The sequence below is a fragment of the Glossina fuscipes genome, unplaced genomic scaffold (genome assembly GCF_014805625.2).
Source record: "Glossina fuscipes isolate IAEA_lab_2018 unplaced genomic scaffold, Yale_Gfus_2 26, whole genome shotgun sequence".
Classification (NCBI taxonomy): domain Eukaryota; kingdom Metazoa; phylum Arthropoda; class Insecta; order Diptera; family Glossinidae; genus Glossina; species Glossina fuscipes.
This window is the reverse complement of record NW_023998421.1, coordinates 7,925,746-7,950,203: the sequence shown is the minus strand read 5'-3', so window position 1 is coordinate 7,950,203 and position 24,458 is coordinate 7,925,746. Positions and strand designations below refer to the sequence as shown.

Genomic DNA, 24,458 nt, shown 5'->3' with positions numbered 1-24,458 from the left:
CAATTAATATAAGGATGAAAGAAAAGATAAAAAAGGGGTGTTGATAAACGTTTCTACATTTCTTGTAGAAAAAGAAACACACAGAAGATGTGATTCAATCGTCGAAACGCCTGCATTTTTGTAATGTAAATAACTCGTACAATAACAATTTATATAACATAGAACGAATCAATGGCGTTATAGGGAGGTCTACCGTGTTATAGGATGGCAGGATCATTCATTAAATATCCATGGATATCTTTCTCATTTTATTTATTGTAGTTTATGAGCAACGAGCCAAAAGCTTACTAAGCAGAAGTGTTTCCGACTTATGTTGTATTGTACGCGAGTACTTGCACCGTTCTAGTCCATTTCGGTACCAAACCGCACGCAAAGCATCATTACTTTTGTAAACTTTGAGGCTATTATTTAGTTATTCATTCAAACCAAGGTAACCAACGTAATGTGACCACTAGACGCTCGGAGAACTTGAACGCCAATGATTGTATAAAAAGATATATATATATATATGTGTTTACAGGATATATAGTACCATATCTAAAAATCTATCTATCCGGCCAAGAGATTGTTGGCCAAACCCAGAAACAAAACCAGATGGACAGACGGACTGACATGCCTAAATCGATTTAAAATTTAATAAGGTTCAAGAATATACACATAATATTTTATATATACAGAGTGTCTGAAGCTTCTCACTTTTCGATAGATTGAACACACCCGGCAACCGTAGATGGCATATATGAAAACAAATAATAAATAAAAACAAATAACAAAAGATTGGTCCACGAGGTTCATTACGCTATGGGCATTCTTTAAACCATTATCAAACGTACAAGCCACACACACATACACACACTCAACCCATGAGCACATAAGCAGCGCACACATCGCCATAATAATATGGTAAACAAAATCATTTATTAAGAGATTAATAAAAAAAAATGTCAGAATTTTACATTTATTAAAAAAATATAGTCTAACACTATACTAAAAAAATTTTTAAAACATTTCACTAATTAAAATAAACCAATTTAAATATTAAACGATCTCGATAGATAAACGGCGTCATAAAAAATCCTCGGACATTGAAATATCACAAGAAAATATATACGCAACGTTTTAAATAACCTGTAGTTTTAACGATCTCGTGCACTAAACTGAAATACGGCAAATTTGCAGAGGACTCCATTGCACTCCTAAAGAGGGAGAAATTCTTATTCATTTGAATCAAAAAGGAAAAAAATGACTGCAATAGAAAAAAACCCATTCTCCTACGAAGTAAAACATGATATCTTGCTTAGGCGTGCCAGGTAGCTTGGTAAGAAAGCATCTAAATGGAATGCAGGCTATCTGCACGCATGAGCTACTGTTAACTAATAATTCATTGAAATCGCATATCCGCAAATGTTTGCCAGAGCCCACATCACTGCCGGTGTATATTTACTGAACAAAGTATTATAAAAAAGTAAGGCATAGACTGCCGAGTAGCCGAGTCGAGACGATTCGTACTGATCAAGTCGATGTTCCGCGCGTCGTTGTCGTAACGATAATGATTGCTTAGTTGGTAAAGGGGTAATATTTACGGATTGGGCAGACGTCACCTAGGATGCAGCCGTTCCTTATATCTTCGGCTTTCCCCATCTTTTGCTGAACTTCACCTTGAGGAAGATGATATCCCCCGAGTGATTGATCAAATAGGAGAGGACACGCTGTAAAATGACCGCAGAACGGCACAGGACATGATGAGAGCAAGATAAGACTTGGAGGAAAAGCACCCATTAGAAGGGCAAGAGAAATATGAGCAGATTTCAGTCTTAAGACATTTTGCTAAATACAGCGGAACTATACATTTCCGATTCTATTCGGGCAATTTGGCTCTTTTGGCGCCCGAAGGGCATTAGTTAAGTTCCAATCTAAATTCCATTGAAACTTTGTAATCTCGTTATGGTAAAAATTTAATAAAAAATATTTAAGAACACTGAACTTTTAGAAAGTGAGTTTAATGCGTTTTGTTTTCTTTTTTTTTTTTTTTTTTTTTGTTGTAGTATCTTTATGTGAACATGGCTACATATTCACGTATACAAGCGATTATTCTATAAATCATAAATATTTGAAAGTCGACCTATTAATGGGGTTCATACAGCTAAAAGAAACAAAAAAATTTCTGGAAAATATAGAAATACAAAAAACAATTTGTTGTTGCGAATGAGTCACTTGCTATCATGCACTCATCACTCACCGTTTAAGTAACAGATGAATGCATTTTTAAACGGTGCTCATTATGGGTGGATCACTTTTTTGCGCTTTTGTTTTTTAATTTTCAGTAGAAGAAATTTTTTAGAGAATCTACAGAAGTTATATTAAATTGAACTACGTGTTTGTAACACTCACATCGAAAACTGATTATATCTATATACTCTTCGGTAACATGAAATGTCGAATTGACTACTTGACTGAAATGAACCTTAGTTCCAATGCTTTTTCTCCTTTCTTGTATTATTCTCAAATCGGTCTAATGGTGCGCTCACATTTATCGATAAATCCTAACGGTATATCTATAAGGCGGAGGACGTACTTCGGATTTAGTCTCTTGTCTAGAAGGTACGGATCGATTTTGGATTTAGGAATCGATCGATCGAAAACGATTCTGAATTGATCGATACAACAGCGGATGCGTCCATCTTAAGTCTTTCGTCTAAGTTATAAAAACCCAAGCAAGGCTTATAAGCTGAAGATCTATGTATCAATAAAAAGTTTAGATTTTGAGAGGAACAAGAACAAGAATTTTGTTAAGTCAACAAACCAAATTCGGATTCCTCATTGCCTTAAAATTAACAGAGGTGGCTTCACGTAAACTACTGTAACATATAAACAAGTGACCATAATCCATTGGCACTTGTCGTTTAAGAGTTGGCGCTTCTAAAAAATGGTATGCTTGCGAAGACAGTTTTTTGACGGTTTCGGAACTTATTTATCGATGTGCGACATCATTTTAGGCGAAATATTCTCTTGAATCTCTTAGTTGATGATATATGTAGACGAATTGTGCTGCACATGTTTGGACCCAAGTCATGCCCTTTTTTTATATAGTTCGCACTTCCAGATAATACAATACAAACGTCAGGATATGTTCCCATCATTCATAGCGCACGAGTGTCGTAAGACATATGCTACACATCGTCTAACGTATTGCGAGTCAACGTATCGACCTGCTTTATAAGAAGAAAATACGCTCAAATTTTGTACTGTATTTACAAAAGTCGTTAACAACCAAAAAAAAAAAAAAAAAAAATTCTCTTTTTCTACTTGAAATACATTCTTTGTGGGTATGAAATTATCACGCAGACGTCCATCGACAAGAGCTGAATATGAATTTTTTTTTTTATTTTTCATTATATTTAGAATTTCAATGTTAAACTAAATGAAGCGATGCCTCTAATGGCACAGACTAATTTACAGTTTTATCAACGAAATTACAAACTGCTCTGAATTCTTTCGTTCACCGGAAGACTTATTTAAAACATGTCAACTAATTTAAGAACTTAAATTTCAAATATTCAAAGTGAACAGTGAGCATCAAGCAAGCAGAAGAAAAAGTTTAAAGAAAATATTTTTCTAAATAAGCTTTTTATTTTACTCAGCTAAATGCTTGAAAATACATTTCTTCTTAGAGTCAGTTTTATGTAATTGCACATAAAGGGTTTGAGACGCCTGAGATTTTAATGGGTATTCGATTTTTTTTTTTTTTTTGTTTTCAACGTACAGTCAACTCAAAAAAGTGATTTTGGCAAAAAGTTTATATTCTATCGTTTACTTCATTACAATAAAAGTTTATTTAAGAAAATGTTTTTTTTTTCTACCCTCCAACCTCCCTCTTTGTTATTTGGGCAGCCACCTTGTGGCGTCCAGCGTATTTAATTCACGATTGATCCAACTAGCTTGCCGCATTCAACTCTTCAAAAGGTGGTATTAAGAAAGGAATACTCCGACTGACGTGACAATCCGACTATGCATAACAATCCAAGAGGATTGTTACGAATTTCAGTCTCCATGCTAATACCGAAGGCAAGTTAAATTAGACATCATAGAAAGGTTTTTAAATTGCCGTCTAATCCTTCTGTTACACAACACCACAAGAGAATTAAACTTCAATGAAAATATTTGTTATTCCTTTCAGACCATGGAATATATATCAGGCACCCTTGGGTAGCGTATTTTTACAACAACAAAAATTAAAGCATACGCACTGCGCCAGTTAAACCTGCTAAACTATGTAGTGCTTATGCGTAGGTAGGTGCATCCAATATAAGTGTTCTAAAAACTTATTTGTTTATCTTGCATACCATAAGGCACACTACCACAACTCGTCATTCTTTAACCGCACTGTTCGTTTAAAGAAACATACCAGCAATGATCTTTCGCATCGTGCCTGAGGTTTCAACTTTTAGGTCGAACCCTCTAACTAGAATTCTTCGTGAGCACAGCCATCATTGCTTCACCATTCGCTTCATCCTCCGGTCAAATGCAAAAAAAAAAAAAATTTCAAACATGCACTTAACACACATCGTCCCTAAAAGGAGGGTGACTCAGTTGCAAACAGGCTCGCTACACTATCAAGCAAAACAGAAGCAAATAAAGAGAAATAAAATTTCTTCGCGCGCATTAGCTAACTTATTTCACAAACTGTGGTGTATATGAGTCTGTTAGTTGATTTCAGTTCGATGGCTACGGCAATCTGACGATCGTTATGGAGCAACGGACAAATCAACTCAAAAATCATAGCCTTATAATCATTGACATGAGAGTGTGTTCGTGATTCAACCTAAGGAAAACATAAATCTGTTGCTTATTAACTCTGCAATGATTGGCTTTTTATTATTACATTCCTTACGGATTTTGTTGAAAGATTTATGGAAAGAAACTCATAAAATTCTTCTGAATGCACATAAACGTCGATTTATTGTTATATTTAAATAAATTTTATCTTTCCTATTTTTTTTTTTTTTGCTTTTTTCGTTTTTCGCTTTTCTGATTCAGGTGACAAAAACAAGATGAACATGTGCTTGCAAAAAACAAGAAGATACAAAAACCTGAACAGATTTATTTATAAACATGAGACATTTGTTTTAAAAATTTATAGCAAGAAAAAAACAAGTAAACAAAATTAACCAAAAACAAAAACATTAAATTTCGCAACGCATCCCAATAAAGCAAAATTAACGAACACTTTTATTGTATTGGGTCAAGGAAAGCCCTCGTGTCATTTTTTCACTAAACAAATATTTCTTACAGTGGGAATGAATGTTTCTTTAAAACCATATATGTCGCCAATTTAATTGGTATGACTATTGTTCCCCCCACAGCAGAAGTTACGAAATCTCTTAAACGTATTTGCCAGCCTTGTTGACTTAGCTTCCTTGCACATAAAAGTGATCTAGAATAGTAATGCAACATATAAGTTTACTACCCTAAATTTGGACCACATTTACTTATGATTTTTCGAATTTCTCATGTAAAAGTGCTTATATTGCAACATGATCTAGTTTTTGATATTTTATGACGACTGACTATATGTGGAAAACAATAACTTCCATGGCAAGAAAAAGTAATAACTGTCTTCAATTTGTACCAAGTGTTGTTAGACACCTTCTCTTCTTAAATTATAATTTCGGAAGCATGTTTAAAACACTTTGTATAAAAATGCTCCTCATCATGTCCCCGTAGTCCAAATATGTGCTTAAAGTAAAATTTTTTCTTCTCAAAAAATTCTCTTTTTAGCTGGATATACGTCGACAAGGAAATTTACATTTTACGCTAGTTTGTAGCAAATACTCGGATACGTTGCGGGCATCAGCTAAGCGATGACCACTTTCTTATCTTTGCCGATTTTTGTAGGTTTGCTTTTCTGCTTCTTGCCTCTGTGTCTACATTAAAATTCCTTATGAAAACAAGAAAAAAAAAAAACAGAGCTAAAATCACTGCTCTCTTCTTCCCCTCCTATCGTCATTTTAAAATATAATCTCATTCTAATATTTTCTTTATTCGGTTATCTGCCAAAAAAATTATAGTTTTTTTTTCTACTCCTTCAGCTCTCCACTCTATGCAATCTTATCTCCAGCGATACATACTTAAATGCTTAAAGTAGACAGTATATATGTTAGTAAAGTCATATACAAGCAAATATATATATAGTATTTTTAAAGGGTATGAAGATAAATAGGAATTTAACCAGCAAAGGCATCTTCCATCTCGCTCGACAGAAGCTCTGTAAACGCCCTAATAGAGAACTCTTAATCAGTTAGGGTTAAGATATGGTTGGACTTGGAAACCTTCTTCGTCCCAATTAGGAAACGCAAAATATTTTAGTAGGCACCTACTGAAACTGTACAAAAGTAGATTCAAACAAGCAAAGCAAATTTAAGTTCCTTTAAGAGCTTTTTCTTTAGTCGAAAGCTGAAGTTTTTTGTTCGCGCCAAACGGGAAAAAATGAAAATTTGAAAGGCTCTTACATAGGTCCTTAATTGGAGCTGCCTCTCGAGAATGTCTCCTTTTGTTGCCAATTATTCTTCGGTTTTGCAAATTTTTTTTTCTAATGTACTCAGCGGCTTATTTAGATTATTCCTGGGGTCTAAAAGGAAAATTTACTGTCAGTATTCGCTACCTAACGTCGCTCAACTCGAATAAAAGTATAAAGCGCAGCCATTCTTAAGTGATTTTTGCATTTACTAAACATCGAATTTCCTTTATCGATGATATTTTGCTAACATCTCGAATAATATCGAATTCTTGCTGTGTCTTTCAAATACCGCAACCGTATATCGGCCTTATATAATGTATGTACACCGTTTCAATGATATTTTATTGAAGATCTTTAATAAAGTTTTGTGTAAAAACAAGTCAAAACACTTGAGTGGGATACAGCCTATCCTTAAATACTCCGCACAAAATTGCTTAATACAGTTATTCATGTAACGAGTTTTTAAGAGAGGCTTTTTACATATGAGGAGCGATTGAAAAATTGGGCCGATCAAAAACACTTTTCAACAGCGTTCGTCCTTTGGCGAAAACATGTCGGTGTGTCAAGTTTTCTCAAAATATCTTGGAAATTTGCGACCTGTAGGTTGAGCACAAGAGCATAATCCGACAGACAGGCGAGCTTACGCTAAACTAATCTACAAAAGTTGTTCATTTTACATTTCTAGCTTACACTACTTTGATTAGCACTGGCCCAGACCAGACAGCATGCATTCCGTACGCAAAAAAAGAAAAAAAAGAAACAAAAAAAAAAATGACATACATATATACGCGTACATAAAATACAACCAACGATCATTGAACGCAATTGAAAGTAAAGATCGTTTAACTGGAAACAATCGCCAGTTTACAAAAGATCAAAAAAATACAAAATGTATGCATACGTGTATATGTGTAAAGCGATATCTTGATATCATCAGCAACGCACATAGAGGGCAGCGTGAGTATTTCAAAAATCAGATTGTTTTAGAACAGATAGAAATATGAAAGAAATAAATACGACTAAGACCGAACATTTTAGCAACTTCTCACCTTTGCTTAAGAAAAAAAACCTTTAAAATTCTCTTCTCATCGGAAACGTGATAAAATTGTAAAGAAAACGTGCTATGTAAACTTTAGGGGCTTCAGTGTCAGTTTGCATAATAATAATAATAATAATAATAAGGCTCGCAACAAATTCTTATTAGCATACAACATATCCGAAGACTAATGTACTTAACACAATCGAAGGGTTAAAGTAAGAATTGTTATTACATTATAGACCTTTAACGCAATAATAGCCGTCTCATTGGATTAGCAGACAGAACTGAGAATTGAGTATTGAGGATGAGTCGATATTTTTTTACTCATTGCAAACATTTCAGAAACTTAACATTTCCTCTGTAGTGAATTATAAAGAAAACTTGTACTTGTAAGCACGAGACTTGAAAAAATGCACTTGTTGAACATTCCAAGTATGTATACGCGACGACTTGACTTGTAATTAGTAATGGTAGTGACAAATGTAACGTGGTCTGCAGTTTATTTATAGTATATTTATTATTGTTATTGTTGCATGCGATCGCTTTTCTTTGCAAATTTTTTTATGCGTTTTTTTTGTAACAAATAAAAAAAGCTTGTCAGACTTATTAAAACATCTGTTTATTTCTAGGCATAAAAAAAGGTGTAATTGAATCGTAACAAGCTTTGAAGTTATTCAAGTAAATTGATAAAAAAAAAAAAAATAATAATAATTTTTTTTGATGAGCACTAGCGAAAGCAAGACTAGTTAAAAGCTAAAGCTACTAATTGTCGCGGAAAAATACTTATATGTTGACTTCTGGAGCACTCTGGAGTACTCTCAAAAAACAAGAAAAGTCTTTTGGAGCTTTGACAAACTCTTCTTTTCAAAGAAACCTTACTTCAAAATACAATTCCAAAACACTTTTCAATTTTACAGTTAAATACGAGCTCCTAAGTTGGACAGCTACGCTACAAAGTACGTAGGATAACAAGAGTCATGTTACTGTTTCCTATAAAGCATTTCTTGGCACACGCCTGGTATAAGAAACCTAAGCCTAAGATGTGTACCAGATTTACTCATGCATTTGCCATATACAAGAATGCACTATAAAGACCTGAATGGCGTCTAAACTTAAGCTAAATCTTGATAAAAGTAATTTTTCAGCCCATCGAGTACGCCATGGCACAAGTCAACTTTCCCAATGTAGTCATCATTCACAAATTACTTTACAACCTTTAAGAATTTGATTTGAGAGGTTTGAAGCAGGAAAGACTCATCTCATTTCACGATAGCTACAAGCTTCTTACTTGCTTAGAACGATTCGAAATATTGAATGGTGGAAAAGTTATCAATCCTTTAATTCAAAGTGCATCTAGTCTTAATACCATTGATTGCATCCATTACTACCGGTATTATGGAAACAATACTTTTGCACTCCCATGTCGACTATATATGTCGACATTATATTTCTTGCTTTCACATGTCGACATTGCATTATTCCAAAGTATAATAATTAGTATATGTTTATGTTAAATATATATGTGTATAAAAGAAGTTAGTGGCAGGTGCAAAAAAGTAAGAGTGCCAAGGGTTATTAATAAAAAAGCAAATTTTTGCTTCTTAATACTTTAATGTGTATATATATAGTGTATTACCCGAGAGGAACTTTTTATTGGCACAAGTTTTGATATACGATATAGAAATATTATTTACACAATTTTAAATGAATTCTAGGGTGTGTTCAGTTGATAGTTTGCGAGATATTATTATTACTGTCATATAAAATTTCCTATTATTTTTATTATTTAATTAAGTTTTTTTTTTTTCTTTTCATTTCCATCTTTATACCCTACACTACTTTTAGTACAAGGGTATATTAAGTTTGGGTGCGGACGTATGCAACATCCAGAAGGATTTGAGATCGACTCATCTTTTAGTACATTCATCGATTCAGAAATGAATTCCAAGCTTGTCTGTCCGTCCTGTTTTATGTACAGGTCGCAAGTTAAAGATATTTTGATCAAATTGGGTACACTGACGTCTTTCGGCCCAAGAATGGAGACACATAATGCCTTGTTTTAGGAAGTTTATGGTATTTTTAATGGTGGGTTCTGGACGGCTGCCTACAACGCTTTTACTTGTTTCAAATGTTTTTCTTAATCTTTTATTTTCAATAAGATATGCAAATTTCTTTGTAAGCTTACAGCCTTTATTCTACTTTATGTTATAAACAAGATGCTAAACAATGGTTCAATACAATTCACGTTACGTACGTTAAGCATGATAAAAAGGGTTTTTCATTATAAAAGGGGGCCATTGTTAGTTAGTAAGCAAGCGAGAAGAGTGCTTACATAGCCGGGTCTCGTTAACGATCGCAAGTGCATAAATAAATACGCGAATTTACAATGAAATAAAGCCGCTTTTATTTACACCCCAACTATCGTCTTTCCGATGCGCATATGCACATACGTGCACTCCAATCTCGTTCGTTTATTGCACCCGTTCTTCTCCCACCTTGTATTTGTTTTTTTTGTATTTTTATAGTACAATAGCACCTCTTGTGGTAGAAATTACTTTATTTGTATTATATATCTAATTAATTGGGTTGACACAATAATAATTTTATATAAGAGAACAAATCACATTTCTTTCTATCTCTCTCTCTCTTTCTGTGTGTGTGTGTCTTTTGCTTTCCCCTCGGGTAATGTGTGCACAATAGAGGAATTTATAAATAACATTGTTGTCGTTTCTATTGTATAATTACGACAATAACGGCATTTAAAGTTTAAAACAAAAAAAAAAAAATAAATAAATAAATAAATGAAAAATTAAATGCAGGTAAATAAGTTTTTAAATAAATTACGTCGTTCGTTTTCTTCTTGAACGTTTTGTTTAACAACTTAAACACCGGTTAAGAGGTAGCGAAGATAAATACGCGCACGCTTTAAACGCAAAAACCGGCTTTTTTTTTTGTGAAGCGTATAAGCGATATTTGATATTGCTCGCAACTAATTTCTTCCCAAACAATGCAAATGATAAAACGAAACTGCTTTATTAGTACATATGAACGGGCAAATATACATATTAAAGGCGAAAATAAATATGCTCTCGCTCTCTCTCTCTGCTGTACAGATTAGCAATTCACTCAGGCACTTACATTGCATAAAAGCAGAGCAAGAAGAGAGTTCGAGAAGATCTCACAAAGCAGAAGAGCAGCCAGCTATCTGCCTATAAAGAATGCATTTTGAATTTAAAAGAACCAAAAGCTTTTCAACTAAAAGTTTTTTTTTTTTTTCTTTTACTGCAAAACTTACGGTAACATATGCAAAAGCATAATATATCGAAACAAAATTTACGTTCATAAGCACAGTGATTATTATGAAAGTTTCCAACCTCGCTAGCCAAGTACAGTCGACAATATTTAAATAAATTTTCTCGCACTTAGTAGGTAAAAAGAGTTCTCTTAGAGAGAGAGGTCGTGAGAAATATCATCGCATAAATCCGGTCTATGCAACGTGATTACATTTTTCTTTTTTTAAATATTAAAGAATGACAACACCGGCGACATTATCGTGTGACATTTTTAATTTGAGTGACTCTGAGGGTTCATAGGGTTTAAATCTAAAAAAAAATCATGTAATCTACCTGGCGGAGAATTCCGGACGAAATTATTGATTTTTTGGCGACTGGCGAAAATTTGCTACAATGATGCTGAAAAGGCTATCTTTTAGGAATAGCCCGCCTGAGTGGCCGAGTAGGCAAGAGTCTCGACTAGCAACTCAATAGTCGTGGGTTCAAACCTCAAGTGCGGTAGAGTTTTTTAATAACAGCCGATAGCCCTAGTTGCTAGTGCTTTAAGACTTTAGTCTTAGAATTTATTCTCTGGCTAAATTTATTATAATAATAATAATAATAATAATAATAATAATAATAGGAATAGAACTGCAGGCGTCAGTCAAATGACATAACTTGCACCTTGCTTTCAAAGGAGAGGTTACTGAAGTAAGACGAACGTAATGGTGTGGTCTTGAATTGTCTTGCGACTTAAGTGCAAATGTTTCGTTTCCTTTTTTTAATTAATAGCGCGATAAATAAACAGACCATATAAGTAAATTAAAAAAAGTCGTTATTGTGTACAGGGTTAGTTGAATTCTCACGATCCTAGCTCCACATGTCATATTCACTCGAAGTAATGTTGACTGGAAATGTATACCTTTTTAGGGCAGGAAATGACCACGAATGCTTATCAGAAACTTTGCAAAATTTTGTATTTGTTTCAACTAACAGTAACAGTGAGCCAATTCTTCACACAAGGCGTTGCGATTAAAAGCACAAGCATAATAGGTAAAGAAGGGGAAACAATTTTAATCTTTATTATATGATCTCGAGCATATTGAGATCAAGGAAGTTAGGCAAGAATGAACGCAGTTTATTGTTTCTCAGACTATCAAACATATTCTCAACGCATGTATATCGAAAAGATGTCAAGTGCCTTCAAAATTCCATTGATTTAGGCACTACTAACGCGTTACGGACTCCAAGACTTTAGTTAAAAGACTTATTTAGGAATACATATCATGCGTTTACAATGGGACTCCGTAGAAAATATCTTCTTTGTATTTTCAATCAATACAGCGAATACGCCGACAAAGGACTACATTGTATAAAAATCCCGCGCTTCATCATCTTACAAAAAAAAAAAAGAAAGAAGATAACAGCAAATATAACTCTGTTTGATGGATATATAAATAATGTATTTCTGTTGTTAACAATTCCATAACAAGTAAAAAAATTATGGCCAGCTATAGGCGAATCTTTTATACCCATCATTGCCCCGCTTTAGAAAAAAAAGTATTACAAATGTGAGGAATGTGTACCGCATATATGGCATGTATTACATGAAGGGACCGACAGACAAAACAGGCGTAGTATCTAGACCAATTCAGAAATTGAAATGAGCCTCTGAAGTTTCCTTCTGGGTGTTGCGAACCTTTCAACAAAATAGATATGCAGAAACCTCTCGGTGTCGAGTATAAAAATAGATAGCAAACGCAAGTGATGATTAATTTTTGAATGTATGTAAGTACAGAAATTTATACATACAAATATTTCAATAATAAGTCGCTTTCGCGCGCGTTACTATACTTACACGTAACCAACTACTATAGGTAGCAACGTTAGCTAACGTAGTACTGACTGAGTAGTTGTTGTTATGGTAAAAGTTTATTGACTTTTTACCCCTTTATTGATTTTCTTAACGCTAGACACGCAGACGGACAATTGTGAATTATTTCATAAGAATTTATAAATATTTAATTTACTGTATTTACGGAAGCAATATATAGAATTTTAAACGTACAAAAGTACAAAGAAACGAAGAAGAAAGTTCAGAAAAAAAAAACGTAAATTAAAAAAAAATAAGGAAAATAAAATAAACACTGGTTGTAAATAATCTTTAGAGGTGAAATTTTCGAGATAAGCGTTTTTTTTTATGAAAATTTTATAATGAACATAAATTTTTGAACTATTTTAGTACAAAAGACATTTCTATTAAAAATATATTTACAATTTACGGAAATAAAAATTCTATAAAATGAAATGAAAGAAAAAAGAAATAAAATTTGAGTCTTTGGCTCTTTTTTTACAAGTGTTTGATTATTATTAAAAAAAAAAAAAAAAAAAAATGCAGCATACTTTTGGGCTTTATGTATTTTTCTTTACACTAAGCATTCTACAGGAAACTTTGTTTCACTGTGCAACTATTTGATATTCGAAATTCTTATAAGAGTAAATTGGTGTAAAAATTATACCAGAGAGAAGTAGATATGCAGAGTCGTAATCATAATGTTTAACACTAGACCAGCCGAGTACGTTATTTTGATTTTGCTTAATTTTCGATCATCAAGAAAAAACCATTATAAAGCATGTAATGTTCCAAAACATATATATGGTGTCGTTTATATTTATGAAAACGCCTTTAAATACCTACAAGAACTTTTTTCCTATGTGGTCTAGTTTTCGAGATGCGGAGGACATATATTTATTTTCTACCAAAAGACATCACTTTGATCCCTTATTTTTGTTGGTTTTTGTCATAGTCATAAAAAAGAAAGATAGGAATTTAAAATTTTGGAAATTTATTATATCCTCCCCCCTATCTAATTAGTATATGAACTTAGGAGGACTTACAAAACTTAATTCGTCAAATAAAAGTCATTTTTTATTCACTCTATTGAAAATGCTTTCGGTGAATACTTTTAATAGATTTCTATGATTAATTTATTTAATTACGTTTAATTAAAACTTGTTAGAAATAAGAAATTTTCCTGGCATCGCATTAAAAAAGAAACGCATTAAAAACCAAGCATGCATACGTGACCTTGCAGATAGCTAATATGACAGATGTAAAATTTTTAGAAATAATTCTTTTTCATATAAATTGAAAATGAATTATTTTTAGAAACAAACTTTCTAGATTTCACCACATACAACAACCAATACTCGTTCATCAATCAGTCGTATATTTAAATTTATTTATTTATTTTTTTTGCATATATTTTTCTTATCATGTGCATCAGCACCACAATATTTTCAAGTGATTGATGATTGGTACAGTAAGGCCAGCAGCAGCTGCCAGAAAGAACGGTTTATTGCGAATAATTTACATTTTTCCTCAAAATGTTTATTTAAATTTCAAAAAAAAATGTACATCGAATAAAATTATTTCATTTGCTTTTGCTAAAATTTTCCAAATTGATTTTATTACGAATTAAACCAATTGGGCCTTTATTGTCGATATAAACATTTCATGTTGCTTTCATTTCGCTCATATTTTCAAAACATTTGCTTCTTTAAAATTTATGGTTGAAAGATTTTTTGCATAGCTTATTATTATTATTAACAACAACAACAGCAACAACAACAATAAAATCCATTAAAATAATCTAAAAAAAGAAATGTGCTTAAAGCATGAATAAATAAAGTGCTCCTATACATACGAGTGCTTTTCTATCTACTTAAGTTAGTGGTCATTATGTGTTGGCGCCTACGGTAGATTTGCTTGTTTATTTAACTGTCTAAAGATCTTAAAAAGAAACGAACATTTTATGCCTGCTTCACTCATTTCACTCGAGAGTCTTTTCAAGCGACTTAAGACGAGTTTTTTTTTACTGTTAGTACGTTTTGTTTGTGAAAAACGAAAACCAGATGATCTTTTATTGACCATAAATGAATCGAGGACATCTTAGAAAAACATTTATCGCCTGTGTTACATCCAAACTCTTTTACGAACATTTATATGTTTATTTACTTTAAACTTACGAGATATAAAAGGAAGGAGGAGAGCTATAGCTACAAGACATTTAAGCCTCTAAGAAAATATTGTTAATTAATAGGTACTCTTTTACTTGTCAGGCCAAGGCAAACAAGTGGAATGCCTCATATGGGAGTCTTTTATTATTTAGCCTGGGATATAAGAAGACTACTTTCACTAGTTCAACACTTCATCAGCAGACCGAATAAGAGGGCAGTGAATAAAATGTACTTAAGACATCGCATTTAGTATGAGTTGAAGAGAGAAAGCAACGCATCGCTTGCTAGTAAAAACTTATACGAGATTTTGCGAAGTGAAATTGCAAATGCTCGGACCTGTCAAATATGGTTTGTCTAATTTCATTCGCGAAAACTACAGTCTCAAAGAAAATCGTCGTTCTGATCGGCCCATATCTCAATCATTTTGCAATTGCAAAGGGACCCGGCATCCACCATTCCACTATAGAGGATCATACCAAACATCGTCAAATTTGAATACTTTATTTAAAATATTATAGAACTTTACCAACAACATGGTTGGTATGGTTGGTTGCTTAGAAATACTTGAGAATATTTACTAAGGTAAATAAATTTAAATATGGTTTAAAAGTGCGGCCTGCTTCTCTTCTAAAAAAAAAAGAGAAATTCTTATACACTAGGCATGAAGCGCAGTTTATTGTGACATCGGAAACGATGAAAGACTACATGCGTTAATGCACGATAAATGACGGACAGTCTTTAATCAGCATACATAACATGATTAACATGATTCTTTGAAAAAACGCAATACTGTTACTACATGTTTTTATCTGTATACCAACGTGTTCAAAAATTATAAGGTATTTATTTTCAAATATCAATATAAATTTTTTTCTAGAATCATTAACACATGCCTCTGAAATTTCATATCATTCGATTTGCAAGTTGATAGGTTAGCGCCTTTTGGGTGACAGTTCAAAATTATTATCAATGAATTATTAAACTTGACTGCCTTGCAGGGAGTAACCGGCGAAAGCTTTTTAAAGCGTTCAGTGTGCGAGTAGTGCGCGCCTTAATGTCAAAATTCCCACCGACTTATTAAGTTTAGTGTATTATATGAACTTTTCACCTTTGCACGCGATTTAGAGATTATGTCCTGATCCTTAGGTGAATTCAGTCTATTGCTTACGGGTGAAAAAGTGCACGCTTTCGCGTTGTCAGCAAGAAAAGCTACTGGCAATTTGCAGAGATTGCATAGCAAAAAGTTTTAAGAAAAGCAAGAGAAAGCAAGCAAAAACACAATAATAGAGCAAGAACTTCCATTAAATACCCTACAACACCGTATAAAGACTCTTCGACATAAAGCGTTATAGGTAAAGTAATCGAAAAAGCTGTCTCATCCGAACCATTTTTGACATCGTTCGTCCTTGGAACAAAATGCGTCAGTGTACCATATTGTATCAAAATATCTGAAAAATTTGTGTTCCGCAAATTAAACAAATGTACACAAGACGGACAGACAATCTTATATGGAGCTATCGGCCTATCTCAAGTCCTGTCAGATGTTGCATACATCCACACAAATTTAATATACCACATGTGGTCAAGGATATAATAACAAGGGCAGAAAAAGTAGAAGAATTATTCGATTTCTCCCTAGCAGGGCAAGAAAGAAAAAAACACAAAATATTGTATAAGAAAAAGAAACTTTTAAGAAAGAAAGCGACCATCGCTTCCAAGCCTTTGTAAATTAGATGAATTTATTGAAAAATATGATGAATAAATAAACAGTGACTCTTGAAGGGGCAAAGTGGTTTTAGATCAGCGTGAAAGTACAAAACGATTTAGTTATGTTCGCTTGGAGTCCTTTGTTGCATCTCTCACGTTTCGAAAACCTGAAATGCAATGCTCCAACTTAACGTTTATGCATATATGCGCATATACGTACATGTCCCCGATTGGTTTATTTAAAAAAATATTAATTTTCTTTCTTATGCATTTTTTTTTCATTTTTCTTCTTTTTTGTTTCATATATTAACGTCAACTAACCGACTGTGACAGGCAACATGAAAGCTTATGTCATAAATATGTGTTGCATGTGTCTCAGTTACTAGAGCAATAAAGAATCGCAAACCAAAAAAAAAAAAAAAGAATAAATAAATAAATACATAAAAATAAAAAAAGTAAATAAATAAATAAGAAAATAAAAACAAGTACAATGCCGGTGGGTGATTAAAATAAAAAAAAAACGTTGCTGCTAACATGGAAACAAAAAAAAATAAATAAATAAATTGTTGTCGTTGATCAGTTTTAATTGTTTTATTTTTTTATTTTAGCACGAAAATTAAGAGCAGACAACAAATTAGTTAACACCGGCGCCTCAACCAACTGTCATCAAAGTAATTTATTTATTCAATATATAAGTTACAACAAGTGTATGAATTATATGTGCGCGTGTGTAAATACTCGTAAAATAGCCTCTGTAAAAGTATAACTCGGCTCTAATTGTGGTTGCACAGATTGATTCGAGATAAAATTGATTTTATTTATACAACTAATTAGTTACGTTGTTACTCTCTCCGCTATTACTCACCTGTTTGCTTTGGTATGTTATAGAAATCTAATACTTTGATTTCCGATGTTTCCACATGCGGTGCGAAACCCTCATACAAGTCACTCTCCTCCTCAATACCACTCAACTTGTCCGCTTGAGCTGAAGCCGTATCACGATTATGCGGCATATTTTTATATATATATATATATATTTTTTTTTTTTTTTACTTTTCTCGTTGTGTTTAATATAAATCTGACTAGATTCTTCGATTATCGCGCGTTCGATTCAATTTAGAGCAATTTTTTTACTTTTCTCACGTCTTTAGTTCAATAAAACGAAATTTTTTTAGCGTTTTTTCTTTGATAAATTTATGGAGATAAAAACACTCCAATACGATGATGCTTAGCTGAATTCATTATTCTGTTCACTCGCTTCTATGTTACGACTACGAAAAACATCACATACAAGGTGAGCGAGAGCTGGTGGTGATATATTGTGAGAAAATCTGAAAGATAAGCAGATAATTAAGCTTTAATGAACTTTTTTTATTTAATTAAAAATAAAAAACATTTTAGTAAATTTAAAAATTTATTTGTAAAATTTTATTTATTTGCACAAAAAAAAAAAAACAGTTCGAAAAGCCTTCAAAAAAAAAAAAGCACTATCTTAAAACGTGTATTGACTCTGAAGGATCGCAATAGTCAATAACTTCTTGAGTAACATAACATCACCAATGATCCAAGTCTTTGAAAAGGTCAGAGCACAAAAATTTGCTATCTTTGTAAGGAAGTTTTTTAGTATTGTTGATATATGCGGTATACACAAGGGTTGTTTTTTTTTGCTTTGGGAGCTGATGTGTGTGAAGGGATTTAGGTAAGTTGCTGTGACCTACGGAGGTGTCTCCTGCAGTTCGAGAATAAACACATGGTCATGGCATGACTTTCTCTGTTACAGGCCACAATCTAAGACCTTATATATGTAATGCTCCCTCATTTTTCGGGGGCAACCTCAGCTACCACGAAACTCTCCGAAGAGCCGTTCACAGCAATCAGCAGATTCTGCAAGAATTGTAGCCAGTATTTTCGATATGGAAACAATTATTGATATACTTGGTCAATTACCAACGACTTGTATTATAATATTAGTTTGGGGAAAAAGAAATCCATTATTTTTTCGGTAGATGGCTGCACTGGTAGATTTCTCGTAAAGTATCGATCAAACAATTTCCGATACTGTACATTTACATACTGTACATTTCGCAGTAAAAAAAATTCTTTTGCTGTTTTTTGTTTAGTGCATTCAGTTGTGAGTTACAGCGTGTTAAAAATGGAAGTGAACAAAGAGAAAATTCGGTACATTTTACAGTTTTTCTTTGACAAAGGCGAAAATGCAAGCCAGGCGGCTAAAATTGTGAATGGTGTTTATGGTTCCGATACTGTAACAGCCAATTATGTGCAATTTTGGCTTCGTAGATTCCGTTCAGGAATTTTTGATGTTAAAGATGCACCTCGCACAGGAAGGCCGGTCGTCGCAAATGTCGATAAAATCGGAGAAATGATCGAAGTTGACCGGCATGTTAGCAGTCGTAACATCGCCCAGGAGCTAAAAATCGACCATAAAACAGTTTTAAACCATTTTCACAAAGCTGGATTCAAAGAGAAGCTCGATGTTTGGGTGCCACACCAATTAACAGAAAAAAACATGATGGATCGAATTTCCATCTGCGAAGCCTTGGCCAAACGGAATGAGATAGAACCATTTCTTAAACGGATGGTGACTGGAGATGAGAAAGGGATCACATACAATAACCCTGTGCGAAAACGATCGTGGTCAAAGAGCGGTGAAGCACCTCAAACGGCCAGGAAGGTTTTGCTATGCATTTGGTGGGACTGGAAGGGGATTATTTATTATGAGTTGCTTCCAAATGGCCAAACGCTAAATTCTGATCTCTACTGGCAACAACTGGACCGTTTGAAAATAGCGATTGACCATAAACGGCCAGAATTGGCCAACAGGAGAGGTGTCGTGTTCCACCAGGACAACGCTAGGCCACACATCTACAGTGACTCGCCAGAAACTTCGGGAGCTTGGTTGGGAAGTTTTAATGCATCCGCCATACAGTCCGCACCAAGCGATTGTCATCTTTTTCTTGCATTGCAAAATTTCTTTAATGATAAAAAATTGCAAATAGAGGCCAGGACTTCTATGAGAGAGGCATTTTGAAGTAACCTTTAAAATGGCAACAAATCATACAACAAAACGGTGCATATTTGACCCAAATCGGACAATCCGAAGCATGTTAAATAAAGTCCTGAAGTTCATATAAAAATAATGGATTCCTTTTTCCCCAAACTAATATATGAAATATAAAAATTTTAAGCTCTTGATTATTATTTTATTTTTTTTTTTTGTTTTTCACAAAGTGACGTATAAAACTAACATTTATTATTAAGTCCATTCTTTCTGGTTTTAAAAAAAGAAAAATAAATCAGCTCTCTTAAAATGTAGTCTGAAAATCATTTTAGGTTAGGCCTAATCTATTACTCTCTCACTGGTAGTATATAGTACCTAATATAGTAGTAACTGCTATTATCATTGTCAAATTAAATTTTCTTTCATTCTATCCCAACAAATGATATTATATAGAAGACTTCCCACTCGAGCCTAGATCAGTGTGTGGAAAGCAAATCAGTTACACTTCAGATAACTTACATAACATTCGACAGTATGGTTATTTAGAAGCAAGCGCCAAAAACTTCGAGTATCAGTCGATTCACTCAAAGTCGACATTGAGCAGACAATTTTCACAGCAAGAACGATTGAAAGTTAATTTCAGTGAACGAATCCACAACGTAAAATAAATCTAATTTCCCTAATCGCTTTTTTTTAAAGAATCAGCTACATTTAGTTACTTTGCGGAATGTTGGACTTTCATATTGCAATCTTGGCTGCACGAGATATATAACTTTTGTAGAGCGTCAGGTGCTCTGAAATATTATCATATATTACCATCAATTGTCAAAATATGTGCAGAATTCAACGTCAAATTCTGAATCGATTTTGTCCGTCCATAGAAGGCATATGGTTGATTTTTTGCTGGTCGCAAAAATGAAGCTATTGGCTTGAAATTTAACAGAAACATTGGAAATTATTACAGGTGGGTTGATATTGACAATTCGTAAACACGGTCCCAGTACAATACAAAGGCAAAAGATTTCCATTTTCATGATAGCAAATGTGGGTTTCATAGTTGAAAATAGATATAAGCATGAAAATTTTATTAAAAAGACGATCGCACAATGCCTGCGCAAAAATGGAAAAAGTCACCCACATCCACTCTATTTGACAAGAAAGCTTGATTTTTTTTTTTCTCTTCTTTTGTGGAAAAATTTATTAGGTGTAGAAAATTCGGCTAGAGACGAAGCTAATTTCCTTAATTGTTGATTGTAATCCCTTCATAAAATCTAATTACAAGCAACTTGAGAAGAATCTTCGCACGCAGTCAGTTTATAATAGGCGATGTTATTAAGATAACTATAAATTTTTATAGAATGGACACTTCTCTTCTTCTTCTACTATTTGCATTCTATAAAGACCGTCGTTGTAACTTCTTTCACTCTGTTCTGCGAGGTAGTACAAATATGTCGAATAAGATTTTTATTATTTATGCAATCATTTCTCATAAAACTTTCTAGAAGCCCTCAACCTCTTCTCCTCTTTAGAAGGGAATGATAGACAATTAGGTTATTAAGGAAAAATGGCAGTTAAAAAGTTTAGTATCTATAAAAAAAAAAGATAAGAAGTTTACATTCATTTTTACACACGCTTTCTGGGACAAGTAATAATCGTAAAAATATAACTTTTGTTAAAGACTGGTGGGGGATATCTTCGCCCCGAATACTTAGATGCGCTCAATAAAAGTTTACATCAAAATTTAGATAAATATTTCCTAAAAATTAGAAGTTTTCTGTTTTCAAGCTACTTTTCTGATCCTCGGCTGTCGCAGCTGAGCTATTTTCAAGCTTCATTTGTGGATGTCTGTCCTACACTTTCACTTTTGATATTAATTTTTGTGAGCATGAGTTCTCGAACAGTGGAGAATAAATGGTTATTGAAAGAAGCTCAAAAGCAACGATTCCAAATCCTATCCCCCAATCACAATGCACATAATAACTTCAACCCTTTCGCTCCTCTTTGATGGTGAGAAGCATTTTAATGGTTTGCCCGCAACTAAAGCAATAATCATGGTTTTCCCCAGAGACTCTTGTTGTCGTGATAGTTATGGTTGTAAATGAAAATCGCGATAAAATTCTCCCTCCATTGACATGACAATCTTCTATATGAACTTTACGTTCAAACAAACGCCCACAAAGGTTAAATGGATACAAAAAAAAAAAAAATGTACGTTTCATACATCAGCACGATATGAAAATGCAATCATGCAAAAGTAAAATATAAATAGCTTATGTAGTCGGAGACTCTTTCAAAGTCACAATGACAGCAAAAGAAAATACCTAACTACATACACGCACACATTGCACTTAACCTATTTTATTTAACATTTGACATCGATGAACTGGCTTGAATGCGGTTACTGTTTAAAAGAAAAGACTGACAGATAGAAGGGCGATGAGTATAATAAACAGTTATTAGTTGCTTACTTTGTGATTAATAATGTACATAATAAAAAGCAGCAGAGAAAGCTTAGCGTAGCGTCTGTCATGAGGAAGCAATCATTCATCTCTATTAAATAAAGGCATCGTCTTTGCCATTATTGCTGATACGGCTAATTATTCTGTAACGTACCTTACAATTTAATAACATGCATCAATTAACATCAAGTTACCGGCATTTTTTTCATAACAATAAATTAATAAATTTTTACGATGACTGGGAAATAATTCAAACAAATGTCATAATAATAGTGATGACGACTGCACAAAGTCGACAATATTCAATCGCTAAACCCGTGACACATTCATCAATATTCTCTCAATTAATGTTGACAACAATTTAATTACAATACAATTCAGAAAGTGACGGAAAATTCAATCGTTAAATGGCGTTAAAAAAAAAAAAAAATTCATTCAATCAATTGCAATTCAATTAATTTAGTTTACACATTATTATGTGGGGCATCAAATGAGTCTTTTCCTTTTTGAAACGTCGTATTGTCCATGTTTTTTTTTTTTTTTTGAAAAATTTTTTACCGAAATTCACATTTGTATTGTTGAGTATTGTTTGCCAAATCACCAGGCAAGACTACACAATTGTACGACATACAGGATTTGTTAAAATTCATTACAAAAATAATGAATCTATTCAGGCTATGCGGAGAAGAGAAAGCCTACCTCCTATTCCAAAAAGACCTTCGAGTGCACAAAAATTAACTTTTGAGTGTGGCTTGTGGGTTGGATACGTCACATCTGAAAATAAAAACAGGGAACGTCACAGAAACATGGTTGCTGGTTTTAGTAGATGACATCAATTTGGACGATATGTGCTGGGAGGACCCAAAGTCGCCCTCGTTTTGGCCTCACGGGTTCTCCGTTTCTGGTGCGGGAGAGAGAGTCCTAGTCTAAGTTAAGAAGTAAGCTAGCTTAGGGTAGAGAATAAGAATAGGGTAAGAATAGAATAGGAATAGAATAAGAATAGGGTAAGAATAGAATAGGATAGTTTTAGTTTGGTTAGAGAGTGAGAGTCGAGAATTAAGTTAAGTGAGTTATACTGGTTGTATCGGAGAGTCATGATGGAGGAATTCCTGAAGTGAAGTAATAAAGCGTGCAAATAAAACAATAACGTCTCTACATATAAATTTTCTTGTGTCCTGGACCGACCAGCTACCCCAGCCCCAGAGTATGGACCGGAAAGCCTCATAGTGCTTTTGACAGAACGGTACCGCAACCTACACAACACGCCCCATTTTAACATTGTTTTATGGGACTATGCAAAGGCTCGACTGCATGTGACCAGTCCTCAAACTTTCGACGCTTCTATAACGAACACGCATCAAGTTATGACTAAGCTATAGCCCGTTATATCATTGAGGACATTTAAATGTAATTATGTTCCACAAATAACGGCAAAGTCCAAACAATATATAGAAAGAAATTTTGAATCAAATCTCAATCAGAAGTATGTTTTACTTACGGAACCACAATCGATAACTCTACATATATGCACGCCTATCAAAGGTGCTAAGAATACGAACTGTACGAAACCATTGCCATTGTGAACGCGTTTGGTTTTGAAAGAAGACAGGGAATTACACATGAAGCTACACTAACGTATTTTTATTTTGAAAGACCTTTTCAATGAATAAAAATACTTTCTAAAGACATTTGTTAGCGCACTTGGGAAGTTAGGCACCAACTCTCCGACTGCAAGCCATTTGACAAGTGGAAGTCTTTACTAATCTTGCCCTGATCTGTTAATTTCTAGGATGTATTCTTAACCCTTTCCACTCCCCACTTTTTCTCGCCTAGGAGTTGGTGTAAATACACAATGTGAACATATAGTCGACATAGGAGTGCAAATGTCTAAATCTTTGTCAGACCAATGCAATCAGCCACTTACTTGCACTCTCTAAGCAAATTTCTTTGTTTACTATTTTCGAAATTTTATTTCTGGATATTTCACAAGGTTGCATTTATTATTAGTTTGTGCTATTATTATTGTTATTTTTATTTTTTTCTTGCGCAAAATATGTGATCATAGATGTTCCGATGAAATACTTGTATTTGTCATAGATTTATTTTTATGCCAAAATGTTATTTCACCATTGATTTATTATTATGCAGTGAAAACATTCTCATTTTATGTATACATTTTTTAAATAGCTAAGAGTTGATCTTTTATAGTCGTTTAGAGAAAATTTTTTTTCAACATTTTTATATTACACAAAAATCCGTGACAACTTTCTGTTGAAAGACATTGCATTGCATTCGCATAGCTAAGATCGGAAGGAATTATATTATATTAGGATTCGTCATTTGCGGTATACAGCCACAGCCAGATTAAATTCAATCGTAATACTGCGTATATCAAGAGAGAGAGAGAGAGAGAGAGAGAGAGAGA

General features: G+C 33.5%; 1 protein-coding gene across 4 annotated transcripts in view; it reads right to left on the bottom strand.

Moving 5' to 3' along the window:
- The window catches only part of LOC119635299 (GTPase-activating protein skywalker), a 69,237-nt gene that overhangs the window by 28,396 nt on the left and 16,383 nt on the right, over nt 1-24,458 (bottom strand). For all 4 annotated transcript variants that reach the window (XM_038030054.1, XM_038030051.1, XM_038030048.1 and 1 more), the window contains exon 2: nt 17,421-17,886. In XM_038030054.1, coding sequence (XP_037885982.1) covers nt 17,421-17,568 — 148 coding nt within the window. In that variant the 5' untranslated portion in view covers nt 17,569-17,886. The remainder of the gene's footprint in view (nt 1-17,420; nt 17,887-24,458) is intronic.